The sequence below is a fragment of the Oncorhynchus clarkii genome, chromosome 17 (genome assembly GCF_045791955.1).
Source record: "Oncorhynchus clarkii lewisi isolate Uvic-CL-2024 chromosome 17, UVic_Ocla_1.0, whole genome shotgun sequence".
Lineage (NCBI taxonomy): Eukaryota > Metazoa > Chordata > Actinopteri > Salmoniformes > Salmonidae > Oncorhynchus > Oncorhynchus clarkii.
This window is the reverse complement of record NC_092163.1, coordinates 3,263,711-3,285,571: the sequence shown is the minus strand read 5'-3', so window position 1 is coordinate 3,285,571 and position 21,861 is coordinate 3,263,711. Positions and strand designations below refer to the sequence as shown.

Below are 21,861 nucleotides of genomic sequence, written 5' to 3'. Positions count from 1 at the left end.
AACAAGAATCCGACAAGGACAGGAACAAAAACAGAGAGAGATATAGGGGACTAATCAGAGGGAAAAAGGGAACAGGTGGGAAAAGGGGTGACGAGGTGGTTAGGAGGAGACAAGGCACAGCTGGGGGAAAGAGGGGGTGGAAAGGTAACCTAACAACGACCAGCAGAGGGAGACAGGGTGAAGGGAAAGGACAGAGACAAGACACAACATGACAGTACATGACAGTACCCCCCCACTCACCGAGCGCCTCCTGGCGCACTCGAGGAGGAAACCTGGCGGCAACGGAGGAAATCCTCGATCAGCGCACGGTCCAGCACGTCCCGAGAGGGAACCCAACTCCTCTCCTCAGGACCGTACCCCTCCCAATCTACGAGGTACTGGTGACCACGGCCCCGAGGACGCATGTCCAAAATTCTACGGACCCTGTAGATGGGTGCGCCCTCGACAAGGATGGGGGGGGGGGGGGGGGGGGGAAGACGAGCGGGGGCGCGAAGGACGGGCTTGATGCAGGAGACATGGAAGACCGGGTGGACGCGACGAAGGTATCGCGGAAGAAGAAGTCGAACTGCGACAGGATTAATGACCCGAGAAATACGGAACGGACCAATGAACCGCGGGGTCAACTTGCGAGAAGCCGTCTTAAGGGGAAGGTTCTGAGTGGAGAGCCAAACTCTCTGACCGCGACAATATCTAGGACTCTTAGTTCTACGCTTATTAGCAGCCCTCACAGTCTGCGTCCTATAACGGCAAAGTGCAGACCTGACCCTCTTCCAGGTGCGCTCGCAACGTTGGACAAAAGCCTGAGCGGAGGGGACGCTGGACTCGGCGAACTGAGATGAGAACAGCGGAGGCTGGTACCCGAGGCTACTCTGAAAAGGAGATAGCCCGGTCGCAGACGAAGGAAGCGAGTTGTGGGCGTATTCTGCCCAGGGGAGCTGTTCTGACCAAGACGCAGGGTTACGAAAAGAAAGACTGCGTAAGATGCGACCAATAGTCTGATTGGCCCGTTCTGCTTGACCGTTAGACTGGGGGTGAAAGCCGGAAGAGAGACTGACGGAAGCCCCAATCAAACGGCAAAACTCCCTCCAAAATTGAGACGTGAATTGCGGACCTCTGTCCGAAACGACGTCTGACGGAAGGCCATGAATTCTGAAAACATTCTCGATGATGATTTGTGCCGTCTCTTTAGCAGAAGGAAGCTTAGCAAGGGGAATGAAATGAGCCGCCTTAGAGAACCTATCGACAACCGTAAGAATAACAGTCTTCCCCGCTGACGAAGGCAGTCCGGTGACAAAATCTAAGGCGATGTGAGACCACGGTCGAGAAGGAATAGGAAGCGGCCTGAGACGGCCGGCAGGAGGAGAGATACCGGACTTAGTCTGCGCGCAGACCGAACAAGCAGCCACGAAACGAAGCGTGTCATGCTCCCGGGTGGGCCACCAAAAACGCTGGCGAATGGAAGCAAGCGTACCCCGAACGCCAGGGTGGCCGGCTAACTTGGCAGAGTGAGCCCACTGAAGAACGGCCAGACGAGTAGGAACGGGAACGAAAAGAAGGTTCCTAGGACAAGCGCGCGGCGACGGAGTGTGAGTGAGCGCTTGTTTTACCTGCCTCTCAATTCCCCAGACAGTCAACCCGACAACACGCCCCTCAGGGAGAATCCCCTCGGGGTCAGTGGAGGCTACTGAAGAACTGAAGAGACGAGACAAAGCATCAGGCTTGGTGTTCTTAGAGCCCGGACGATAAGAAATCACAAACTCGAAACGAGCGAAAAACAGCGCCCAACGCGCCTGACGCGCATTAAGTCGTTTGGCAGAACGGATGTACTCAAGGTTCCTATGGTCAGTCCAAACGACAAAAGGAACGCCCCCTCCAACCACTGTCGCCATTCGCCTAGGGCTAACCGGATGGCGAGCAGTTCGCGGTTACCCACATCATAGTTACGTTCCGACGGCGACAGGCGATGAGAAAAATACGCGCATGGGTGGACCTTGTCGTCAGAGAGGGAGCGCTGAGAAAGAATGGCTCCCACGCCCACCTCTGACGCGTCAACCTCGACAACGAACTGTCTAGAGACGTCAGGTGTAACAAGGATAGGAGCGGATGTAAAACGATTCTTGAGGAGATCAAAAGCTCCCTGGGCGGAAACGGACCACTTAAAGCACGTCTTGACAGAAGTAAGGGCTGTGAGAGGAGCTGCCACCTGACCGAAATTACGGATGAAACGACGATAGAAGTTCGCGAAGCCGAGAAAGCGCTGCAGCTCGGCGCGTGACTTAGGGACGGGCCAATCAATGACAGCTTGGACCTTAGCGGGATCCATCTTAATGCCTTCAGCGGAAATAACAGAACCGAGAAATGTGACGGAGGAGGCATGAAAAGTGCACTTCTCAGCCTTCACAAAAAGACAATTCTCTAAAAGGCGCTGGAGGACACGTCGAACGTGCTGAACATGAATCTGGAGTGACGGTGAAAAAAATCAGGATATCGTCAAGGTAAACGAAAACAAAGATGTTCAGCATGTCTCTCAGGACATCATTGACTAATGCCTGAAAGACAGCTGGAGCGTTAGCGAGGCCGAAAGGAAGAACCCGGTATTCAAAGTGCCCTAACGGAGTGTTAAACGCCGTCTTCCACTCGTCCCCCTCCCTGATGCGCACGAGATGGTAAGCGTTACGAAGGTCCAACTTAGTGAAAAACCTGGCTCCCTGCAGGATCTCGAAGGCTGAAGACATAAGAGGAAGCGGATAACGATTCTTCACTGTTATGTCATTCAGCCCTCGATAATCTATGCAGGGGCGCAGAGACCCGTCCTTCTTCTTGACAAAAAAAAACCCCGCTCCGGCGGGAGAGGAGGAGGGGACTATGGTACCGGCGTCAAGAGCTACAGACAAATAATCTTCGAGAGCCTTACGTTCGGGAGCCGACAGAGAGTATAGTCTACCCCGGGGGGGGGTGGTTCCCGGAAGGAGATCAATACTACAATCATACGACCGGTGTGGAGGAAGAGAGGTGGCCCTGGACCGACTGAACACCGTGCGCAGATCGTGATATTCCTCCGGCACCCCTGTCAAATCACCAGGCTCCTCCTGTGAAGAAGAGACAGAGGAAACAGGAGGGATAGCAGACATTAAACATTTCACATGACAAGAGACGTTCCAGGAGAGGATAGAATTACTAGACCAATTAATGGAAGGATTATGACAAACTAGCCAGGGATGGCCCAAAACAACAGGTGTAAAAGGTGAACGAAAAATTAAAAAAGAAATGGTTTCACTATGATTACCAGAAACAGTGAGGGTTAAAGGTAGCGTCTCACGCTGAATCCTGGGGAGAGGACTACCATCCAGGGCGAACAAGGCCGTGGGCTCCTTTAACTGTCTGAGAGGAATGTCATGTTCCCGAGCCCAGGTCTCGTCCATAAAACAGCCCTCCGCCCCAGAGTCTATTAAGGCACTGCAGGAAGCTGACGAACCGGTCCAGCGTAGATGGACCGACAAGGTAGTGCAGGATCTTGAAGGAGAGACAGGAGTAGTAGCGCTCACCAGTAGCCCTCCGCTTACTGACGAGCTCTGGCCTTTTACTGGACATGCAGTGACAAAATGACCAGCGGAACCGCAATAGAGACAGAGGCGGTTGGTGATTCTCCGTTCCCTCTCCTTAGTCGAGATGCGGATACCTCCCAGCTGCATGGGCTCAGCACCCGAGCCGGCAGAGGAAGATGGTAGTGATGCGGAGAGGGGGGCGACGGAGAGCGCGAGCTCCTTTCCACGAGCTCGGTGACGAAGATCAACCCGTCGCTCAATGCGAATAGCGAGTTCAATCAAGGAATCCACGCTGGAAGGAACCTCCCGGGAGAGAATCTCATCCTTTACCTCTGCGCGGAGACCCTCCAGAAGACGAGCGAGCAAGGCCGGCTCGTTCCAGCCACTGGAGACAGCAAGAGTGCGAAACTCAATAGAGTAGTCTGTTATGGATCGATTGCCTTGACATAGGGAAGACAGGGCCCTGGAAGCCTCCTCCCCAAAAACAGATCGATCAAAAACCCGTATCATCTCCTCCTTAAAGTCCTGATACTGGTTAGTACACTCAGCCCTTGCCTCCCAGATTGCCGTGCCCCACTCACGAGCCCGTCCAATAAGGAGAGATATGACGTAGGCGACACGAGCAGTGCTCCTGGAGTAAGTGTTGGGCTGGAGAGAAAACACAATATCACACTGGGTGAGGAACGAGCGGCATTCAGTGGGCTCCCCAGAGTAACACGGCGGGTTATTGATTCTGGGCTCCGGAGATTCGAAAGCCCTGGAAGTGGCCGGTGGATCGAGGCGGAGATGGTGAACCTGTTCTGTGAGGTTGGAGACTTGGGTGGCCAGGGTCTCAACGGCATGTCGAGCAGCAGACACTTCCTGCTCGTGTCTGCCTAGCATCGCTCCCTGGATCCCGACGGCTGAGTGGAGAGGATCCGAAGTCGCTGGGTCCATTCTTGGTCGGATTCTTCTGTTACGGTGCGTGAATGAGGACCCAAAAGCGAATTAACTTAAACAGAGCTTCTTTAATTACCAAACATAGGTAGGCTCAGACGGACCGGCAGATTCCGACAGGACAAGACAAGGTTACAGCAAACATGACGACAGTCTGGTTCAGGCATGAAACACAACAAACAAGAATCCGACAAGGACAGGAACAAAAACAGAGAGAGATATAGGGGACTAATCAGAGGGAAAAAGGGAACAGGTGGGAAAAGGGGTGACGAGGTGGTTAGGAGGAGACAAGGCACAGCTGGGGGAAAGAGGGGGTGGAAAGGTAACCTAACAACGACCAGCAGAGGGAGACAGGGTGAAGGGAAAGGACAGAGACAAGACACAACATGACAGTACATGACAGACTAGGTAGTGGATTAATTTGGCTTCCCTCCAGGCCTGAAAACAAAGACTTTCCTCTAGGCTCATGTTAAAAATATGACAGATAGGAGTGGCTATAGAGTCAGCTACTGTCCTCAGTAGCTTTCCATCTAAGTTGTCAATGCCAGGAGGTTTGTCATTATTGATCGGTAACAATTGTTCCACCTCTCCCACACTAACTTTACAACATTCAATACTTGCACTGCTTTTCTTTCATGATGTTTTTTTCCATCATTCTTTATATCATTGATCTTGGCTTCTTAATGAGTTTATTATTTTTGTTGAGTTTGGTCACATCATTTCTCAATTTGCAGTTCATAAAACAGCCAGCCAGATGTGCAGCCAGACTTATTAGCCACTCCTTTTGCCCCAACTCTTTCAAACATACAGTTTTTAAATTCCTCATCAATCCATGGAGCCTTAACAGTTCTAACAGTCAGTTTCTTAACAGGTACATGTTACTCAATAATTGGAAGAAGCAATTTCATCTGGTAAAAACAGGTAAACACATTATCAGTCAACAATATAAGACAATGGGAGCACTGTGTATGTTCTCTGATGAGTTGTGAGTCAATGAGATGTGAAATATCAATATACATGCTAAGAGAAGTAATTTCTCTCTCCTGTGTGGATTCTCTAATGACGTTTAAGTGATTGTTATGAGTAATATGTTTTCCCAAAATCTAATCTTCTGTAAAGCCTTCTCCTCTGTGTCTCATGTTATTTCAGGCTTCCTAAATGGGCAAAAGCTTTGCATCCTGGGAGGAGTGGTAATGCATCTCCCCTGTGTGTATTATCTTGTGCTGTTTCAGGGTCCCTAACTGGTTAAAACACTTGCCACACTGGGAGCAGTGGTAAGGCTTCTCCCCTGTGTGTATTCTCTCGTGCTGTTTCAGGGCCCCTAACTGGTTAAAACACTTGACACAGCGGGAGCAGTGGTAAGGCTTCTCTCCTGTATGTATTCTTTCGTGTTTTTTCAGATCCCCTGCACCGTTGAAACACTTGCCACACTGGGAGCAGTGGTAAGGCTTCTCCCCTGTGTGTATTCTTTCGTGTTTTTTCAGATACCCTGCCCAGGTGAAACACTTTCCACACTGGGAGCATTGGTAAGGCTTCTCCCCTGTGTGAATTTTCTCATGGGCTTTCAGGTGTCCTTTCTCGCTATACATCTTTTCACATTGCGAGCAATGGTAAGGCTTCTCCCCTGTGTGTATTCTCTCATGTCGTTTCAGCTTCCCCAAATCGTTAAAACCCTTTCCACACTGGGAGCAGTGGTAACGATTCTCCCCTGTGTGTATTACCTTGTGCTGTTTCAGGGTCCCTAACTGGTTGAAACACTTTCCACAGTGGGAGCAATGGTAAGGCTTCTCCCCTGTGTGTATTCTCTCATGTCGTTTCACCTTGCCCAAATCGTTAAAACGCTTTCCACAGTGGGAGCAGTGGTAAGGCTTTTCACCCGTGTGTATTCTCTCGTGTCGTTTCAGCTTCCCCAAATCGTTACAACCCTTTCCACACTGGGAGCAGTGGTAAGGCTTCTCCCCTCTGTGTATTCTCTCGTGTCGTTCCAGCTTCCCCAAATCGTTAAAACGCCTTCCACACTGGGAGCAGTGGTAAGGCTTATCCCCTGTGTGTATTCTCCCGTGTCGTTTCAGCTTTCCCAAATCGTTAAAACCCTTTCCACACTGGGAACAGTGGTAAGGCTTCTCCCCTGTGTGTATTCTCTCGTGTCGTTTAAGCTCATTTAAGTGGTTATAACCCTTTCCACAGTGGGAACACTGGTGTCTTCTTGCTGGTTTGTACGTCCCTGGCTCTGGTTCCTCTGAGTCTGGTCTTTCTCCTGCCAAAGACAGTGTGTTTTTTAAAATAGAGACCCGAATGAAACCTCCACATATGAAACGGCCTTGCTACGAGGGTAAATCCTAATCAGATCCCTCAATAACCTAAGGCCAGTTTTAACAATCTCAGTGTGATTTTAAAACAAATGTTGTAGAGTTTCCTGGTAATTACTGACAATGTTTACACTACTTATTTATTCATTCTGTTTTCGTCAGAACACAAAAAACTAAACAGTTCTAGGACACTCAAGACACAGACGTCACTGGATTCCAATCGAGCAGGTAGTTCTAAATATATAACTTTAATAGCTGTATGATACAGAATGCGACCTACAGTAGTGGCCAAAAGTTTTGAGAATTAAAAATATTAATTTCCACAAAGTTTGCTGCTTCAGTGTCTTTAGATATTTTTGTCAGATGTTACTATGGAATGCTGAAGTATACTTACAAGCATTTCATAAGTGTCAAAGGTTTTTATTTACAATGACATTAAGTTGATGCAGTGTCAATATTTGCAGTGTTGACCCTTCTTTTTCAAGACCTCTGCAATCCGCCCTGGCATGCTGTCAATTAACTTCTGGGCCACATCCTGACTGATGGCAGCCCATTCTTGCATAATCAATGCTTGGATTTTGTCAGAATTTGTGGGTTTTTGTTTGTCCACCCGCCTCTTGATGATTGACCACAAGTTCTCAATAGGATTAAGGTCTGGGGAGTTTCCTGGCCATGGACCCAAAATACTGTTGTTTTGTTACCCGAGCCACTTTGTTATCACTTTTGCCTTGTGGCAAGGTGCTCCATCATGCTGGAAAAGGCATTGTTCGTCACCGAACTGTTCCTGGATGGTTGGGAGAAGTTGCTCTTCGAGGATGTGTTGGTACCATTCTTTATTCATGGCTGTGTTCTTAGGCAACATTGTGAGTGTGCCCACACCCTTGGCTGAGAAGCAACCCCACACATGAATGGTCTCAGGATGCTTTACTGTTGGCATGACACAGGACTGATGGTTGCGCTCACCTTGTCTTCTCCGGACAAGCTTTTTTCCGGATGCCCCAAACATTCGGAAAGGGGATTCATCAGAGAAAATGACTTTGCACTAGTCCTCAGCAGTCCAATCCCTGTAACTTTTGCAGAATATCAGTCTGTCCCTGATGTTTTTCCTGGAGAGAAGTGGTTTCTTTGCTGTCCTTCTTGACACCAAAAGTCTTCGCTTCACTGTGCGTGCAGATGCACTCACACCTGCCTGCTGCCATTCCTGAGCTCTGTACTGGTGGTGCCCCGATCCCGCAGCTGAATCAACTTTAGGAGACGGTCCTGGCACTTGCTGGACTTTCTTGGGTGCCCTGAAGCCTTCTTCACAACAATTGAATGGCATTTTAATGGCATCGGACCGAGGCTCTGCATCTGTCCTCGTGCTCCTAGACCTTAGTGCTGCTTTTGATACCATCGATCACCACATTCTTTTGGAGAGATTGGAAACCCAAATTGGTCTACACGGACAAGTTCTGGCCTGGTTTAGATCTTATCTGTCGGAAAGATATCAGTTTGTCTCTGTGAATGGTTTGTCCTCTGACAAATCAACTGTATATTTCGGTGTTCCTCAAGGTTCCGTTTTGGGACCACTATTGTCTTCACTATATATTTTACCTCTTGGGGATGTTATTCGAAAACATAATGTTAACTTTCACTGCTATGCGGATGACACACAGTTGTACATTTCAATGAAACATGGTGAAGCCCCAAAATTACCCTTGCTAGAAGCATGTGTTTCAGACATAAGGAAGTGGATGGCTGCAAACTTTCTACTTTTAAACTCGGACAAAACAGAGATGCTTGTTCTAGGTCCCAAGAAACAAAGAGATCTTCTGTTGAATCTGACAATTAATCTTAATGGTTGTACAGTCGTCTCAAATAAAACTGTGAAGGACCTCGGCGTTACTCTGGACCCTGATCTCTCTTTTGAAGAACATATCAAGACCATTTCAAGGACAGCTTTTTTCCATCTACGTAACATTGCAAAAATCAGAAACTTTCTGTCCAAAAATGACGCAGAAAAATTAATCCATGCTTTTGTCACTTCTAGGTTAGACTACTGCAATGCTCTACTTTCCGGCTACCCGGATAAAGCACTAAATAAACTTCAGTTGGTGCTAAATACGGCTGCTAGAATCCTGACTAGAACCAAAAAATTTGATCATATTACTCCAGTGCTAGCCTCTCTACACTGGCTTCCTGTCAAAGCAAGGGCTGATTTCAAGGTTTTACTGCTAACCTACAAAGCATTACATGGGCTTGCTCCTACCTATCTCTCTGATTTGGTCCTGCCGTACATACCTACACATACGCTACGGTCACAAGACGCAGGCCTCCTAATTGTCCCTAGAATTTCTAAGCAAACAGCTGGAGGCAGGGCTTTCTCCTATAGAGCTCCATTTTTATGGAACGGTCTGCCTACCCATGTCAGAGACGCAAAGTCGGTCTCAACCTTTAAGTCTTTACTGAAGACTCATCTCTTCAGTGGGTCGTATGATTGAGTGTAGTCTGGCCCAGGAGTGGGAAGGTGAACGGAAAGGCTCTGGAGCAACGGACCGCCCTTGCTGTCTCTGCCTGGCCGGTTCCCCTCTTTCCCACTGGGATTCTCTGCCTCTAACCCTATTACAGGGGCTGAGTCACTGGCTTACTGGGGCTCTCTCATGCTGTCCCTGGAAGGGGTGCGTCACCTGAGTGGGTTGATTCACTGATGTGGTCATCCTGTCTGGGTTGTGCCATGGCGGAGATCTTTGTGGGCTATACTCAGCCTTGTCTCAGGATGGCAAGTTGGTGGTTGAAGATATCCCTCTAGTGGTGTGGGGGCTGTGCTTTGGCAAAGTGGGTGGGGTTATATCCTTCCTGTTTGGCCCTGTCCGGGGGTGTCCTCAGATGGGGCCTCCTGACCCCTCCTGTCTCAGCCTCCAGTATTTATGCTGCAGTAGTTTATGTGTCGGGGGGGCTAGGGTCAGTTTGTTATATCTGGAGTACCTCTCCTGTCCTATTCGGTGTCCTGTGTGAATCTAAGTGTGCGTTCTCTAATTCTCTCTTTCTCTCTCTCTCTCAGAGGACCTGAGCCCTATGACCATGCCCCAGGACTACCTGACATGATGACTCCTTGCTGTCCCCAGTCCACCTGGCCGTGCTGCTGCTCCAGTTTCAACTGTTCTGCCTTATTATTATTATTCAACCATGCTGGTCATTTATGAGCATTTGAACATCTTGGCCATGTTCTGTTATAATATCCACCCGGCATAGCCAGAAGAGGACTGGCCACCCCACATATGCTCTCTCTAATTCTCTCTCTCTCTCTCGGAGTACCTGAGCCCTAGGACCATGCCCCAGGACTACCTGACATGATGACTCCTTGCTGTCCCCAGTCCACCTGACCGTGCTGCTGCTCCAGTTTCAACTTTTCTGCCTTATTATTATTATTCAACCATGCTGGTCATTTATGAGCATTTGAACATCTTGGCCATGTTCTGTTATAATCTCCACCCGGCACAGCCAGAAGAGGACTGGCCACCCCACATAGCCTGGTTCCTCTCTAGGTTTCTTCCTAGGTTTTGGCCTTTCTAGGGAGTTTTTCCTAGCCACCGTGCTTCTACACCTGCATTGCTTGCTGTTTGGGGTTTAAGGCTGGGTTTCTGTACAGCACTTTGAGATATCAGCTGATGTACGAAGGGCTATATAAATACATTTGATTTGATTTGAACCGCTCTCCTTGAAGTTCTTGATGATCCGATAAATGGTTGATTTTGGTGCAATCTTACTGGCAGCTATATCCTTGCCTGTGAAGCCCTTTTTGTGCAAAGCAATGATGACGGCACCTGTTTCCTTGCAGGTAACCGTGGGTGACATATGAAGAACAATGATTCCAAGCACCACCCTCCTTTTGAAGCTTCCAGTTTTGGGGGGGATTCAGTTCATTTGCATGGAAAATAGGGACTTTGTAATTAATTGCAATTCATCTGAACACTCTTCATAACATTCTGGAGTAAATGCAAATAGCCATCATACAAACTGAGGCAGCAGATTTGGTGAAAATTAAAATGTGTCATTCTCAAAACAACATGTAAAGTGTTGGTTGGATGTTTAATGAGCTGGGAAAAAAATATTGCAGAATTTTTTACATCCCTGTTAGTTAACATTTATTCTCTGCCAAGATAATCCATCAACCTGACAGGTGTGGCATATCAAGAAGCTGATTGAACAGCTTGATTATTACACAGGTGCACCTTGTGCCGGGGAAAAAGGCCACTCTAAAATATGCAGTTTTGTCACAATGCCACAGATGTCTCAAGTTTTGAGGGTGCATGCAATTGGCATGCTGACTGAAGGAATATCCACTAGAGCGGTTACCAGATAATTGAATGTTCAATTCTCTACCAGAAGCCACCTTGCAACGTCATTTTAGAGAATTTGGCAGTACATCCAACTGGCCTCACAACCACAGACCACATATAACGACGCCAGCCCAGGATCCCCACAGCATCTGAGACCAGCCACCCGAGTTGTATTTCTATTTGTAATGAAGCCCTTTTGTGGGGAAAAACGAATTCTGATTGGCTGGGCCTGGCTCCGCAATGGGTGGGCTTATGCCCTCCAGGGCCCACCAATGGCTGCACCCCTCAGTCATGTAAAGTCCATAGATTAGGGCCTAATTTATTTATTTACAATGACTGACTTATATGAACTGTAAATCGTTGAAATTGCTGTTTATATTTTGGTTCAGTATACATACAGACACAGTGCATTCGTTAAGTATTCAGACCCCTTCACCTTTTCCATATTTTGTTACATTTCAGCATTATTCTAAAATTGATTAAATTGTTTCCCCCCTCGCCAATCTAAACTCAGCAAAAAAAAGAAATGTCCTCTCACTGTCAACTGCGTTTACTTTCAGCAAACTTAAGATGTGTAAATATTTGTTGGAACATAAGATTCAACAACATACATAAACTGAACAAGTTCTACAGAAATGTGACTAACTGAAATGGAATAATGTGTCAACATAATAATGTGTCAAAATCAAAAGTAACAGTCAGTATCTGGGACGGCAGGGTAGCCTAGTGGTTAGAGAGTTGGACTAGTAACCGAAAGGTTGCAAGTTCATATCCCCGAGCTCACAAGGTACAAATCTGTCGTTCTGCCCCTGAACAGGCAGTTAACCCACTGGCCGTCATTGAAAATAAGAATTTGTTCTTAACTGACTTGCCTAGTTAAATAAAGGTAAAATTAAAATAAATAAAAAATCTGGTGTGGCCACCAGCTGCATTAAGTACTGCAGTGCATCTCCTCCTCATGGACTGCACCAGATTTGGCAGAACTTGCAGTGAGATGCTACCTTCCGGTCTTGCAGGAAATCACGCACAGAACGAGCAGTATGGCTGGTGGCATTGACATGAGCCTGCAGGAAGGGTACCCTGTAACGCACAGCGTTGAGAGTGCCTGCAATGACAACAACCTCTGATGATGATGCTGTGACACACCGCCCCAGACCATGATGGCCCCTCCACCTCCAAATCGATCCCGCTCCAGAGTACAGGCCTCCGTGTAATGCTCATTTCTTTGACGATAAACGCGAAACCGACCATCACCCCTGGAGGCAAAACCGTGACTTTTTGTGACGGTGGGTTTGTGCCCAGAGGCGACGTTGTTGCCAGTGATGTCTGGTGAGGACATGCCTTACAACAGGCCTGCAAGCCCTCAGTCCAGCCTCTCTCAGCCTATTGAGGACAGTCTGAGCACTGATGGAGGGATAGTGCGTTCCTGGTGTAACTTGGGCAGTTGTTGTTGCCATCCTGTACCTGTTCCGCAGGTGTGATGGTCGGATGTCCCGATCCTGTGCAGGTGTTGTTACACGTGGTCTGCCACTGCGAGGACGATAAGCTGTCCGTCCTGTCTCACTGTAGCGCTGTCTTAGGCGTCTCACAGTACAGACATTGCAATTTATTTCCCTGGCCACATCTGCAGTCCTCATGCCTCCTTGCAGCATGCCTAAGGCACATTCACACGGTTGAGCAGGGACCCTGGGCATCTTTCTTTTGGTGTTTCCAGATTCAGTAGAAAGGCCTCTTTAGTGTCCTAAGTTTTCATAACTGGGGGTGTAAAGCCATACATTTTTTTTCAGCAGCAGACTATGATCGATAATGTCAAAAGCCGCACTGAAGTCTAACAAAACAGCCCAAACAATATTTTTATCATCATCAATTTCTCTCAGCCAATCAGTCATTTTTAAGTGCTGTGTTTATTGAATGTCCTTCCCTATAAGCCTGATCACAGCTTTCCTCAGTATTAGTTAATAAATTAACAGTGTCTAGAGTTTAGTTTGCCTGTTCAACAGTCTTGTAAAGATAGGGGGGTTGACTGGGACAGGCAATGTAATATCCATTATGTTTTAAGGATAAGTTTTTGTAAAACAAGCACCTTACATTGGATCATCTTGAAATTTTCTTTCTAATGCTAACTTTCATCCAGGTTTTATATGGTCTATTGGTTTCTCTCTTTTCATTGGCAGAATCCTTTTTCAGTGTTATGATATTCATAACATCCATATCCACCAGTCTATCTTCCTGTCAACTAACAGAACTCTGCTGGTTGTCCTGGTAACAGATACCAGTGGGCAGATCTATTGTATCTGTTCAAACTAAACTACAGCACTTACTTTGATGAGTCAAATCTGATCCTTTCATCTCTTCTCCTCCTCTCACAGTTCCACTCAGCCCCGTTGTTTTCCTGCAGTCCACCAGCAGCACAGACAACCTCTTCCTACCCAGCAGTAAGGTGCTACCCAGAGAGGCACGACACAGGGTGGAAGGGCTAGCGTTGTCCTAGTAACCATAAAGAGGGTACACAGATGCAGATCATTATGGATGCTGATGTCACTGTTGTCATAAAGTGTTTTACAGAAACCCAGCCCAAGCCGATAAAGCAAGCTGTATGCTAGACCAGACCAAGCTGTACCATCTGGTGTTCTGATCTGGAAAGACTCTTCTCTGCCTCGTCAGCATCAGGATGTTGTTGAGGCTCCGCAGAGGATCCACCATAGTCATGTCTCTCTCCTGTGTGAATGAGAACATCAAACAGATGGTAAATTTATGATCTTCTATTGCAATCACAGAGTCTTACAAGAGGCATTAATGTCTAAAAAGGGCCTAAAATGGCCACTTTCATCATGATTTCCTAAAAAAATATTTGTGATGCAAATGTAAAAGGGTTGTTCCACAAAATGGGTGCCTTTTTTATATTTTAAGTAGAACATACGCAGCAATATTGAATTTTAAGACCGTTATACTAGATGAGGGGAACTTTAATGTCAACCACGTGGAGAATTCAATACATCTAATTGAAAAGTCCCAAAAGTATATGAACCACTGGCAGATCGACCAATTAACAATTCCTACAGTAAGAATGCCCATTAAAAACCCCCACATTAGTTCAACAACTGCATAGTTTGTGTCCCTGTTTTTAAGACAGTACTCACTGGTGTCAATCGGATCTTCTGTCTCCTCCTTTTTCACTCTCAAAACGTCTTCCTCCTTCACGTTTATTAAGATAGCATCCTCTTCCTCTATAAAAGGTTCTTTCACTATAACAGCCTCCTTTTCCTCCTTTTTAATTCTGAAAGATTCTTTCTCCGTACAGCAGACCTCCGCTTCATTAGCAAGGGAGGAGTAGTTCAGTGAGCTCATGGTCAGGGATGTTAGCTAGCTAGCTAGCATTAGCGACTAGCCTAGTGCTAACCTCAGTATCAATCTTTAACAAGTTTGCAAATTGAACAAGCACATTAGGTTAAATTTAACCAGTAGATACGTCAACCGAAATTTGTTTAAAACACTGAGATTAGCTAATGTACAATAACATGGTCTAAAGAATCAATCTTTTAGTTTTATGTTGTCTAGCAAGCTACCGAGGTGGTTGAAAGAGTTTGCGCCTTGTTGTTCCTGAAGAAGCGTCCCGTCCAGTCCATTATACGTCATCAAGAAGCATCACCTGAAAGACGCACATCGCCATCTGCTGGCTGGAGTGGGTAACGCAGTTTGGAAACAATAGGTACTACACTTTTTGTGATGGAAAGAACGTCATAATAATTTAACAATAAGCAGATATATTTTCTCTTATGTCTTACAAATAATACTTTCCTGTACACAGACGTAGAAGCTTAAAATGCATATGTGGATGATGAATAAATACTTCTACGAATAGGTAGTGTTTTAAAACACATTTGTGTTAATACTCTGTTCATTTTTCACATTCGTTTTTATTAGATGTGACCATACTTTTCCCTTAAAGCCACGCTCTATACGATACAAATCATACTGTAAACAACAGAACAAATGCATCACATGCAACAGAATCGTCTGAATGAATTCACCCCTGATGATGCGTAAACACAGTTCACTTTCACAACTGCCACGTTGTATTTCCTCTCACATCAATTCGCTCACCTTTTCCCTTCGCTTGTGGACGTCAATGCACAACACATCAGCTGTAGGTGACCAGGAGTTAAAACCTTTCCAAACCAAACCATTTCATATCTGCTACACACAGCCTACATCGTTGTCACCATATTAGCTAAAGTAATGTCATAGTCAACACAGCTAATATAAGTAACTTGTTAGTAAACCTGCTACAATCATGACAGAGCTCCTCTGTGGAGATGCTACATGTTTCATCATTAGATGCTACAGTCCTTAAACAATGGATGTCATATGAATCTTTACCACTTGGATCTGTAATAGGAGTAGTATTTTTCCTCGACTCACCTGTGTCCCCGCACATTGACTCTGTTCCGGTACCTCCTGTATATACCCTCCACATTGACTCTGTTCCGGTACCTCCCGTATATACCCTCCACATTGACTCTTTTCCGGTACCTCCTGTATATACCCTCCACATCGACTCTGTTCCGGTACCTCCTGTATATAGCCTCCACATTGACTCTGTACCGGTACCTCCTGTATATAGCCTCCACATTGACTCTGTTCCGGTACCTCCTGTATATAGCCTCCACATTGACTCTGTACTGGTACCTCCTGTATATACCCTCCACATTGACTCTGTTCCGGTACCTCCTGTATATAGCCTCCACATTGACTCTGTACCGGTAATACCTGTATATGGCCTCCACATTGACTCTGTACTGGTAATACCTGTATATAGCCTCCACATTGACTCTGTACTGGTAATACCTGTATATAGCCTCCACATTGACTCTGTACTGGTACCTCCTGTATATAGCCTCCACATTGACTCTGTACTGGTACCTCCTGTATATAGCCTCCACATTGACTCTGTACTGGTAATACCTGTCTACAGCCTCCACATTGACTCTGTACTGGTACCTCCTGTATATAGCCTCCACATTGACTCTGTACTGGTACCTCCTGTATATACCCTCCACATTGACTCTGTACTGGTAATACCTGTATATACCCTCCACATTGACTCTGTACTGGTAATACCTGTATATAGCCTCCACATTGACTCTGTACTGGTAATACCTGTATATAGCCTCCACATTGACTCTGTACCGGTAATACCTGTATATAGCCTCCACATTGACTCTGTACTGGTAATACCTGTATATACCCTCCACATTGACTCTGTACTGGTAATACCTGTATATAGCCTCCACATTGACTCTGTACTGGTAATACCTGTATATAGCCTCCACATTGACTCTGTACTGGTAATACCTGTATACAGCCTCCACATTGACTCTGTACTGGTACCTCCTGTATATATCCTCCACATTGACTCTGTACTGGTAATACCTGTCTACAGCCTCCACATTGACTCTGTACTGGTAATACCTGTCTACAGACTCGCTACTGTTATTTTCCTGCTGCTCTTTAATATTAATTATTTGTATTTTTATACATAACACTTATTTTTCTTAAAACTGCATTGTTGGTTAATTAAGGGCTTGTAAGTAAGTATTTCACTGTAAGCATTTCACTTGTATTTTGATTTCATTCATACATTTCTTACATTCATTCTTTTCTTACATTAATTTATTAATATAGAAAATATAAATATTGAAAATATAAATGTTTCCATTTTTTATATATATTGTTGAATATAATATATACTTTAAGGGAATATTAGTTCCAGGATCTCTGCCAGTGTTAAAGTTATGGGCAATTTAATACAGAGACATTAGCATAGTAGGACATGTAACTTAAGGTTACCTAACATAACATCTGTTCTATGATATTATAAGCCTCGTTAGGGGCGGAGTCTAGGGAGATCCAATCAAACAACGTCTGTCACGCAACAGCTAATAGCAGACGACTCCACTTCCTATGTAAGGGACATAGTCGCTCCCATCTTCACATCTAAGTACGTGTTTGTCTTCCATGTGTGAAAGGTAACCTGGTGAATATCATAGAATCAGGGTTCTGTTAGGTAACCTGGTGAATATCATAGAACCAGGGTTCTGTTAGGTAACCTGGTGAATATCATAGAATCAGGGTTCTGTTAGGTAACCTGGTGAATATCATAGAATCAGGGTTCTGTTAGGTAACCTGGTGAATATTATAGAATCAGGGTTCTGTTAGGTAACCTGGTGAATATCATAGAATCAGGGTTCTGTTAGGTAACCTGGTGAATATCATAGAATCAGGGTTCTGTTAGGTAACCTGGTAAATATCATAGAACCAGGGTTCTGTTAGGTAACCTGGTGAATATCATAGAACCAGGGTTCTGTTCGGTAACCTGGTGAATATCATAGAACCAGGGTTCTGTTAGGTAACCTGGTGAATATCATAGAACCAGGGTTCTGTTAGGTAACCTGGTGAATATCATAGAATCAGGGTTCTGTTGGGAAACCTGGTGAATATCATAGAATCAGGGTTCTGTTAGGTAACCTGGTGAATATCATAGAACCAGGGTTCTGTTAGGTAACCTGGTGAATATCATAGAATCAGGGTTCTGTTAGGTAACCTGGTGAATATCATAGAACCAGGGTTCTGTTAGGTAACCTGGTGAATATCATAGAATCAGGGTTCTGTTAGGTAACCTGGTGAATATCATAGAATCAGGGTTCTGTTAGGTAACCTGGTGAATATCATAGAATCAGGGTTCTGTTAGGTAACCTGGTGAATATCATAGAATCAGGGTTCTGTTAGGTAACCTGGTGAATATCATAGAATCAGGGTTCTGTTAGGTAACCTGGTGAATATCATAGAATCAGGGTTCTGTTAGGTAACCTGGTGAATATCATAGAATCAGGGTTCTGTTAGGTAACCTGGTGAATATCATAGAACCAGGGTTCTGTTAGGTAACCTGGTGAATATCATAGAATCAGGGTTCTGTTAGGTAACCTGGTGAATATCATAGAATCAGGGTTCTGTTAGGTAACCTGGTGAATATCATAGAATCAGGGTTCTGTTAGGTAACCTGGTGAATATCATAGAACCAGGGTTCTGTTAGGTAACCTGAGGAATATCATAGAATCAGGGTTCTGTTAGGTAACCTGGTGAATATCATAGAATCAGGGTTCTGTTAGGTAACCTGGTGAATATCATAGAATCAGGGTTCTGTTAGGTAACCTGGTGAATATCATAGAACCAGGGTTCTGTTAGGTAACCTGGTGAATATCATAGAACCAGGGTTCTGTTAGGTAACCTGGTGAATATCATAGAACCAGGGTTCTGTTCGGTAACCTGGTGAATATCATAGAATCACGGTTCTGTTAGGTAACCTGGTGAATATCATAGAATCAGGGTTCTGTTAGGTAACCTGGTGAATATCATAGAATCAGGGTTCTGTTAGGTAACCTGGTGAATATCTTAGAATCAGGGTTTCGTTCTATTTCAATGACTTGTTAGTCTCTCACTTTGGGGATATAGTCAACAACCATAGAGCTCATATACTCTCTGATGCCAAGTCTAGACAGGATCATCCACTCTACTCACCGTAGGTACACTTCAACTGTGAGAGACGGACTCTGACTGACATAACGGCCCTTAGCTATTCACACAGAACAGCTTCACTGACGTGATTGTCTCATGGAGGCCTTTGTAAAGCTCCTGTGCATCGCTGACATAACGGCCCTCAGCCACCAACCTGTCTGCCGTTCTCTTCAACGTTCATGATGTGGACTTAGTAATTTTAATTAATGGTCAAGTTCCTCAGTGCTCCGTTCCTCTCCTTGCTTCTTTTGTATGCTGTTCTCCACTGTTTACACTTCTGATGCTGTTCTCTCTCATTTAATAAATCACTGATCTTTTCTTTTTCCCCCTGAATCAACATTCCTTTTCCATCTCTCTCTCTCTCAAGGTACTGTTCCCTTTTTACTGGGTCAGCATTGTGACGTGCTAGACACTGCCTTTGTCGTTCTGCTGCTGATGTGGGTGCCATCATTCCCTAGATGTTTCAATGGAATAACGTTAAGTCAAATATTCTTATAATATACACATGTATACACTATAATCATTGAGTAATTTAGGATCCAGAGCAACTTAAAGGAACAACTGAAGAGCCTTGCCCAACTCTCCTACCACCAGGCTACCTGCCTTAAAATATATATTCTGTTCACATGGAACACATTACAGCATGTTTTATAAGTGAATATAAACAATATATAATGTATAATATATTCAATTATTAATTTGTTTAGATGCAATACTCATAAATAAAGTAAATAACTCAACCCTGTCACAGGTTTACAACCCGTTACATGTAGACTGAGGGACAGAGCTACATGGTGTGATTTTAATCAATAATCATGCATTTATTTGATAAAAATACTTTCTCAACAAAATAACACAAATGTATGTTTGCATTCAATTATGTGCACATTTTAATATTAATTTCCCAAGTAAAAATGAATTGAAACGCCTGGGGGACATATACAAAAATATGATTTTGTAATAATAAAGTTTAAATTAATTCTATATTTATTTCAATTCATTATACTGGACATTTCAATTTATATACAAAATCAGTCAGTGGGAGTGAAATATTACCAGAGCTCAAGAATGACCCAAATACTGTTAGAATAGAAATGGTTTTCTCTGTCTGTTATTTTTTCACATCTAAATGTGTCCATACAACTCCCTTAAAGTGAAGGTAGCTAAATGTGACCACATGTAACATATGGATCTGCATTAGTATAGCATCACAAGTCCCAATGCAAAGTTACACCTCTCTTTTCTATTTTTCCAGTACATAAAACCGATCAGAATTCCAAAGAATGCCGAAGTCATGTCAGAATAGTTTTTTTTACAGGCTGTGAAGTAATATTGAGGACCCGGCTAGCCAGCCTATCCCCTACAATGTCAACTCTGACAGAAATATCTTCAAATAGATCACTTCAAATTAAACCAAATCGTGTGCACTCATGACTAGTGGTTGTCTGTCATAGTTGAAGTGTACCTATGATGAAAATGACAGGCCTCTCTCATCTTTTTAAGTGGGAGAACTTGCACAATTGGTGGCTGGCTGACTAAATACTTTTTTGCCCCACTGTATATATATTTATACACAGTGGGGAGAACAAGTATATGATACACTGCCGATTTGGAGGTTTTCCTACTTACAAAGCATGTAGAAAAGCATGTAGAAAAGCATGTAGGGGTCTGTAATTTTTATCATAGGTACACTTCAACTGTGAGAGATGGAATCTAAAACAAAAATCCAGAAAATCACATTGTATGATTTTGTGAGTACACCCCTCACATTTTTGTAAATATTTGAGTATATCTTTTCATGTGACAACACTGAAGAAATTACACTTTGCTACAATGTAAAGTAGTGAGTGTACAGCTTGTATAACAGTGTAAATTTGCTGTCCCCTCAAAATAACTCAACACACAGTCATTAATGTCTAAACTGCTGGCAACAAAAGTGAGTACACCCCTAAGTGAAAATGTCCAAATTGGGCCCAAAGTGTCAATATTTTGTGTGGCCACCATCATTTTCCAGCATGGAGTACACGTCCTGGTAATCCGTCTGGCCCTGCGTTGTGATCTGAGGACCCATGCCAAACCTTTTCAGTCTCCTGAGGGGGAATAGGTGTTAGCGAGCTGTGTTAGCGAGCTGTGCGGCTAAGCAGCTAACTGCCTATGTAACAGTATAACTTTAGACCGTCCCCTCGCCCATACCCGGGCGCGAACCCGGGACCCTTTGCGCACATCCACAACAGCCACCCACGAAGCAGCGTTACCCATCGCTCCACTACTTCAAGGTCTCAGAGCAAGTGACGTCACCGATTGAAACGCTATTTAGCGCGCACCTCTAACTAAGCTAGCAGTTTCACATCCGTTACACCTACTGATCAACCTATTGTGTGTATTGAACATTCCTATTAGACTGTACAGCTGGCTAACTGGCTACTGATCAACCTATTGTGTGTATTGAACATTCCTATTAGACTGTACAGCTGGCTGACTGGCTACTGATCAACCTATTGTGTGTATTGAACATTCATACTGGACAGTTTTACCTATAGAGTAGCACCACCACCCATTCTCTTGAAGTCAAAGCCACAGTGTATTGTTGCTATAGGAGTTTTTGATTAATAATCCTATTTATTTCAAGCCCCACTAAGATGTCACCATACTATTCTTTTAAAGCACCACGATGTAAGACATACATCATCAGAGTGGGCATCCCATTTAAATGTAAACAATGGAGCAAATGCATCACATGTGAACATCACTTGATTATCAGAGGTGTGTATTATGACATCAGATAGAACTACTCAGACATTCCAAATCAGGCTTCATCCACATCATGAAGGTGGATATTGATCCAACCATTTCCAAAGTAATGACCGGGCTGATGGAAACAGGATATGCCTGTACACTTTTCTAAATGCCGACAGACGATTTGTTACTTCGTTTGACATGGTGGGGTCATTTTGTGTCAGTAAAAATGTATAAACGAGAAGTGGCGGCATTAATCCTTTATGCGCAAATATTGACTTAATAACGATCATGTCTTAGTTAACTTGGAGTCACGTGATGATATATTGTGTGGTCCTCCCACTACGATTTAGGAACCCATGCAGTTTATTAGGCTACAGATTAAATAAATGATGAACTTCACAGGGTGGTGAAAGTGCATGTGTTGAGCTTGATGCTCCT

The 21,861-nt window shown here is 44.7% G+C and overlaps 2 protein-coding genes across 2 annotated transcripts in view; one reads left to right on the top strand and one right to left on the bottom strand.

Annotated features, from left to right (window-relative positions):
* LOC139370044 (zinc finger protein 345-like) overlaps positions 1 to 21,861 on the top strand; it is a 637,497-nt gene that overhangs the window by 184,371 nt on the left and 431,265 nt on the right. The window lies entirely within an intron of this gene.
* Positions 1 to 21,861, bottom strand: part of LOC139370042 (zinc finger protein 678-like) — a 267,317-nt gene that overhangs the window by 33,554 nt on the left and 211,902 nt on the right. The window contains exon 16 of the mRNA XM_071109343.1: positions 5,679 to 6,686. Coding sequence (XP_070965444.1) covers positions 5,679 to 6,686 — 1,008 coding nt within the window. The remainder of the gene's footprint in view (positions 1 to 5,678; positions 6,687 to 21,861) is intronic.